Source organism: Sceloporus undulatus, chromosome 4 (genome assembly GCF_019175285.1).
Source record: "Sceloporus undulatus isolate JIND9_A2432 ecotype Alabama chromosome 4, SceUnd_v1.1, whole genome shotgun sequence".
NCBI classification, from domain to species: domain Eukaryota; kingdom Metazoa; phylum Chordata; class Lepidosauria; order Squamata; family Phrynosomatidae; genus Sceloporus; species Sceloporus undulatus.
The window spans coordinates 177,082,665-177,089,676 of NC_056525.1; the positions used below are offsets into that span (position 1 = coordinate 177,082,665).

At 43.5% G+C, this 7,012-nt stretch overlaps 2 protein-coding genes across 2 annotated transcripts in view; both read right to left on the minus strand.

The window, feature by feature from the left end:
• The window catches only part of RIPOR2 (RHO family interacting cell polarization regulator 2), a 156,096-nt gene that overhangs the window by 102,489 nt on the left and 46,595 nt on the right, over window positions 1-7,012 (minus strand). The gene's annotated exons all lie outside the window — the stretch shown is intronic.
• LOC121928749 lies at window positions 1,377-5,051 on the minus strand. The gene has a single exon (XM_042463909.1). The coding sequence runs from the start codon at window positions 5,047-5,049 to the stop codon at window positions 1,411-1,413; it is 3,639 nt and encodes a 1,212-aa protein (XP_042319843.1). The 5' UTR covers window positions 5,050-5,051; the 3' UTR covers window positions 1,377-1,410.

Consider the following 7,012-nt stretch of genomic DNA (forward strand, 5'->3'; position numbering starts at 1 on the left):
AGCAGTATCATTCCTCCTAGTATTATAATGTGTTTTACCCATCCACTCACATCAGGTAGCCATGCTGTTAACCAGTCCCACCATGAATCGGACACCTTATAGGTGTGCCTAACATTTTCCACAATTGCATGGATTTTTTTCACTTCTGTTTCAATTTCTCCTGACTTGTTTATGTAATGACAACAAGTAGTATTTAGCCAAACACATAGGCCTCCTTCTTTACTTAACAAATAATCCAACGCTAGCTTGTGCTGTGCTAGAATTCCTGCTAATGAATCTACTTCAGTTTGCAAAGCTTGCAGTCCCTTAGTAGTCTCATTAGCCAATGCTTCAAGGTTATATGACAAAATTCTTATTTGTTTCACATTCCATGCCACACCCAACATTGGCATACCTATAGCTGCAAACCTTTCCCCTTCGGTCAAGTAGGTATCATCAGGATCATAACCCTTCTTAGAATCATATGTTCTTTTTCGTCTGTTCCAGCCGAATTGTTTTTGCCAAGATTTTTCTGGTTGTTGTAATGGATATGCCCGTATTCCAGCTGGGGCCAAGGTACCTATTGTACAGGTACCATTCCATAAAGGGGGAAGGACTTTTCCAGCCCATTTCCCACAAATCCAAAACATTCCCTGTGACAATCCATACAACCAATGAGGATCTCGAGCCATGGCTTGCATCAAGGTTGCCACAAAAACATTCACACTCTCATTTGAACTGGCCAATGTAAAGACCCTGTGCTTTTCTGTCATTAATATTGTATGATTACAGTCAGGATAGTCTCCTATCTCTATCCTAGGTAGCAAGTTCGTTTCCACCCGTTCCTCAACCATAGTACTATAACTCCAATCAGTTATGTTCCGTCTTTCTATACAGAGTGGAGCTGTGAGTGGTTTAAGTCTATGGGTGATTACATACTGACTGGAGTCATATACTGGGTGATTTTTACTTTTTCTATACACCTTCAGGGTATTCCACTTAGTGTAATGGAGAATTCCAGATGGAATAATGGGCCATCCTTGCTGGTGTGAGGATGGTCCATGTGTACACACCCAACATTCGGTGACATTAGCAAGCTGGGTTATATTATGAATTAGCTGGTGAAACTCATTCCTCTCCCATCCTGCTTGAGTGACAGATATTGTAAACAGTAATATAGGGGATACGGGGGTGAATGTGCTTGTTATACATCCAGCAGGGTTGACTAGAAGATACATGACTAGCAGGAGTAAGTAAATCATCACTATATGTGACATGGTACAAAACCTTAGATGGGAGGATGGAGGACATATTGGCGGAGGTGATGCAAAAGTTTGAGTTTGTGTTTCCATATCAATTTTACAACATAACCCATCCCCCATAAGTCCCTTCTGTCTTTCAGAACTGCTCTCGGAAGCAATTCTTCCTTGTTCAGGGTGGAGCGTGGCCTCCTGACCCCGGAGAGGAGGCCCATGTCGCGATGCTGTCCTCTCCTCCATCTGGAACCTGCAACCTTTTGATCGTTACCTTTAAAGGATTGTCCTTGTCCAAAAGGACTTGCCAATCTGGATCCTTCTCAGTGTAGTCTCTTTTGATCCTGGTATAATGTATCCAGGGTTTTACACCTTCAAGTTTTACCGCAGTTGGAGTGGTCAAAAGAATCACATATGGTCCTTTCCACCTTGGTGCCAATGGGGTAATTTTCCCATCTTTTAACCACACAGATTCACCTGGGGAGAAGGAATGTAAAGCAGTAAAAGGGAAAGGGTATCTTGCTTCTCCCACATATTTATGCAATTTTTGTAACACTGACCCCAATGCTTGTACTTCATTTATCAATTCCTGCTTTCCTAATTGTACCAAGTCTCCCCTTAATTGCTTTATCCCTAATGGTGGCCTACCATACACCAACTCATATGGTGACAAACCCAACAACCTGGTAGGTGTACATCTGATTTTTAATAGTGCCATGGGTAAAATCTGTACCCAATTTAGTCCTGTTTCTTGACACATTTTTCCAATTGTCCCTTTTAGGGTCCTATTCATGCGTTCTGTAATCCCTGATGACTGTGGCCGGTAAACGCAATGAAGTTTCCATTTTGTTCCAATTAAAATTGCCAGAGTTTGAATAATTTTATGTACAAAGGATGGTCCATTGTCACTCCCAATATGTAAGGGTATCCCGGCCCGCGGGATCAGGTCCCTTAGCAAGGCCCTTGAGACCTGCTCTGCCTTCTCGTTAGGAGTTGCCCAAGCATCGACCCAACCTGAGTATGTACACACTGAAACTAGCATATGTTGAGATCTCCCCACCTTAGGCATATCGGTAAAGTCCACCACTATGGATTCCCATGGGCTATGTCCAATATATTGTACACCTGGGGGCAACAGGGGTCCAGCTCTTGGATTATTCCGAGCGCATACCTGGCATCTGAGTGCTGCTCTTCTTGCCATGGCATGCACCCCATCAATAAATATTTGTCTGTCTATCAGTGTTGCCAATGCAGTACTTCCTAAATGTGTTTGCTTATGCATCTCCTGAACTAAACACCATCCTAATATTGCAGGGACATAGATTTTGTTATTAGGCAAGACCAGCAGTCCTCCTTGTTCAATTGCTCCTTCATCTAATGCCCATCTCCTTTCATCTTTTGTGTATGACACCTTTTCTGGGATCATATCCTGAATGTCCATGTAGTATATCTGTTCTGGTGGATTTTGCTTTGCTGCCAACCTGGCTTCTGTGTCAGCTTTTCTGTTTCCTCTAGTAACAGGATCATCCCCATATTGATGTCCTTTACAATGCATCACAGCTACCTTTTTAGGCTTCCATACTGCGTCTAATAGAGCCAGGATTTCCTGTGAATTCTTAATAGGATGTCCTGAAGATGTTAATAGTCCTCTTTCTTTGTAAATTGCCCCATGTGCTTGAAGCGTTAAAAATGCATACTTTGAGTCTGTGTAAACGTTAACTATTTTTCCTTCTCCGAGCAACAGGGCTTGTGCTAAAGCTTTCAATTCTGCTTTCTGTGCTGAGGTTCCTTTTGGTAAGGACTTTGCCTCAACCACTTTCTCTTCATCTGTGACTATTGCATAGCCTGCAAATCGTTCCCCATTCTCTACAAAGCTGCTCCCATCCGTGAACAGAGTCCAATCTGGGTTAGGTAAAGGTTTGTCTTTTAAATCTGGCCTACTGGAATAAACTTCTTCCATAACTTGCAGACAATCATGCTGCATCCTTGTATCTTCATTTACTGGCAACAATGTAGCAGGATTAAGAGTAGTACAGGTGGAGAGTGACACATTAGGATTATCCACCAAAATGCTTTCAAATTTAAGTAATTTGGCATTTGTCATCCAATGGTGGCCTCTATGTTCCATGAGGGTCACTACAGCATGAGGGGACTTCAACATCACGGGTTGTCCTAGTGTAAGTTTGCTGGATTCTTCAGCTAACAGTGCTGCTGCTGCAACTGCTCTTAAACATGGGGGCCAACCTTTCACTACATGGTCCATTTGTTTGGAAAAATATGCCACTGGTCGCGGCCATGGGCCCACCAGTTGAGTTAAGACTCCCACAGCTATTCCTCCTCTCTCTCCTACATACAATGTGAATGGTTTATCTAAGTCAGGCAGTCCCAAAGCCGGAGCTTCCATGAGAGCTCTCTTCAATGTCCTAAAGGCTTGCTCCTGTTCTTCACCCCACTGAAAGGGATCCTTTTTGGCTCCCTTAGTAGCTTCATGTAGGGGCTTGGCCAAAACTGCAAAGTTTGGAATCCACAATCTACAAAACCCTGCAGCTCCCAAAAATTCACGTACTTGCTTTCTAGTGGTCGGGGTGGGTATGGAACATACTGCCTCCTTTCTTCCTAAGTCCAATTTCCTCATTCCATCTCTTAAAATGAATCCCAAGTAACGTACTTCTGGTTGCACCAACTGTGCCTTCTTTTTAGACACCTTATATCCTTTCTGGTCTAAGTGTTTTAAAAGTTTTTCTGTGGCTTCCATACATTCTTGGTGGGTTTCAGTGGCCAACAAAATATCATCTACATATTGCAAAATTCCGTATGGATTGCCCGCCTGGGTCAAAGGTATCAAGTCCTGGGCCAAAGCCTGGCCAAAAATACTTGGAGAGTTACAGTAGCCCTGTGGCAATCGTGACCAGGTCACATGATCTCTTTGTCCCGTATCTGGATGTTCCCATTGAAAGGCAAAAATAGGTTTACTATTCTGATGGAGTCGGATGCAAAAGAAGGCATCTTTCAAATCTAAAACTGAATACCATTTGGCTTTGGCAGGCACTAAACTCAATAATGTATAAGGGTTAGGGACCACTGGATGAAGTGACACTACCCTTTGGTTGACTGCCCTTAAGTCTTGAACTGGTCGGTAAGAGCCATCTAATTTTTTCACTGGTAACAAAGGTGAATTCCAAGGGGACTGGCAGAATTCAATTATGCCATTGTCTTTTAGCTTTTGTAAATATCCATGTATGCCAATTACGGCTTGCCTTGGCAGGGGGTATTGCGGTATAGAGATTGGAGTGGCCATTGCTTTTAAGGTGACTATAACTGGTGGTATATCCACTGCCAACCCTGGAGGGTTTCCTTCTGCCCATACAGTAGGGATATTAAATGTTGTCCAATCAGTTCGCTCTGTGAGGGTAGTAAACAATCTCCATTCCTCTTCTTGGGGAAGAGTTAACAATATTTTTGTTTCCTTTGGGATGGTAGGTCCTCTGAAGAGGACTTCTAAAGTACCATCTTCTTCAAATGTCAATCTTGCCCTCATTTTTGATAACATGTCTCTTCCCATCAAGGAAACCGGGCATGAAGGGATATAAATGAATTTGTGAGTCACCTCGTATTTATCTAATTTACAAGATCTATCTTTCAAAAAGGGATAAATTTGTCTTTTTCCTGTGGCTCCCACAATGGCTGTAGTTTCGGCAGAAGGTGCAGCCAATTTTGTATTTAATACTGACTTTGTTGCTCCTGAATCTATAAGAAAAGGGGTAGACTGACCACCTATTTGTAAATTGACCATTGGCTCCTGGTGGCCAGTCACCATCACAACTGTCCCATTTTGTGGAGCCGGTCTGTCCTATTCCGAACTTTCGTCCCATCCTGTCATAGCTGCCATCCCATATAAGTCTTCTCCTAATGCTTGTCCTGCGGCTGCTGGCACCCATGGCATTGCTCCTGCGTTCAATCCTCCTCCTCTGCCTCTTCCTCGTCCTCTATCACTTACTCCTCTTCCTCGTCCTCTATTCTGGGCACATTCCCTCTTCCAATGACCTTCCTGGTAACAAATCGCACACTGGTTTTTATTCAGTCCTCCTCGTCCCCTCTGGCTCCCTTGGCCTCTTCCTCCACGTCCTCTTCCTCTCTGTCCTCGTTGTCCTCCTTGGAACACTGCTGCCACTATGTGTGTCCTTTTCTTGAACTGTTCCTCCTGTTTCTTTTGTTCTTCCGCCTCTCTTCCCACAAAGACACGTGTAGCTATCTCCATAATCCTTCCCATGGTCATTCCTGGCAACCCTGTATCTTTCTGCAGTCTCCTTCTGACATCTGGGGCACACTGGGCTATAAAATTATTTTTCAAAAGAACCATGCCTTGACTGTTATCAGAGGCGTTGTCCATGTCATAAGGGGACCATTTGCGGAACCCCTCCCTCAGCCTCTCCAAGAACTTTGTAGGGCTCTCATCCTTTTCTTGAACTATCTCTGCCACCTTTTTCAAATTTATTGCCTTCGGAGGACCTTTCTTTAAGGCCCTTATAAGATATCTTTGATACTTTAATAGAGACTCTCTACTCTTGGCATCATTAGGATCCCACTGAGGAGGTTCTGCAATAGGGAATTCAGTTTCCATCATTTTTAATTTATGTTCCTCATCGTCTTTATAGTTCTCTCCCACTTCTTCCCTGGCTTGGGTTAAGACCATGGTCTTCTCTTCTGGGGTTAAGAGGACATTTAATAATTGCTGAATGTCCAACCATGTAGGTATATGAGTGCCCATAATTCCTTCAATGAGGGTGGCCATGCCTGCAGGATCCTCTGACCATGGTGGTCTGCTTGCTTTCCAATTCAGTAGGTCACTGCTAGTAAATGGCACATGTTGGTAAGTGACTTGAGTGTCATATTTGGGGATACCCTTGGCATCCACAGATACAGGGATCATCTGAGTAACTTCCCTTAAGGGAAACAATCCTGCCGGGCCTTTTGTAAGAAAATCTGGTTTAGTGGGGACAAGAGGTTTCATCTGTGTTTGAGATCTGGTAGCCATCTTCTTGGTTCCTAAGTCTTCCTCTCCTTCTAGTACTGGCATATCATCATAAGATGGCATTTGTGGTGTAGCCTCCTCCTTAAGCAAAGTTGGGTAAACTGGGGCGTAAGGTGGAGGCTTTAATTCGTCCTCCGGGCTACCGGAGTCCGGCAAAAAGGGATTGGTTCCTGGCTTTTTAGTTTTTTCTTCTGGTTGAATTTTATCTGTCTTAACTACCATGCATGTCTGGCAGTTCTGGAGCCAAATTGGTTTATCATTTACAACATTTTCCCAAGCAGAAATGTAATAATATTCATCAGGTTTGTATCTTGCTATGAATTGTACTATATCTGCAATTGTCCTGGGATCTAAACTTCCAATGGCTGGCCACACATTTAGAATTGGATAGGTGGGCCATGTAACTTGGCAAAGTGTCTGTAATGTACTGGACTTTTTAGGTCCATGTCCTATATACTTCTTAAATTCCTTCCAATTCTCTAACATGCAATCCAGGGGAGTCTGTCCCTTGGACTGGCTTGAACCCATTGCGGAAAACTGGTTCTTGGGGCACCCTCACCAGACCCGACTTATAACAGCTGTTTACCTTAGGATTTTTCCTATAATTGTCTAGACTTCCTTAATTAATAACTTTTCCTCCCCAATACAAATCCAACATACACACAGGGTTCACAGGGATTCGTAGCCACTTGAGGAAAAAGGGGGAAAGTGACTACTTGAACTCTCTGACTGCCAGCCCATGCCTTCG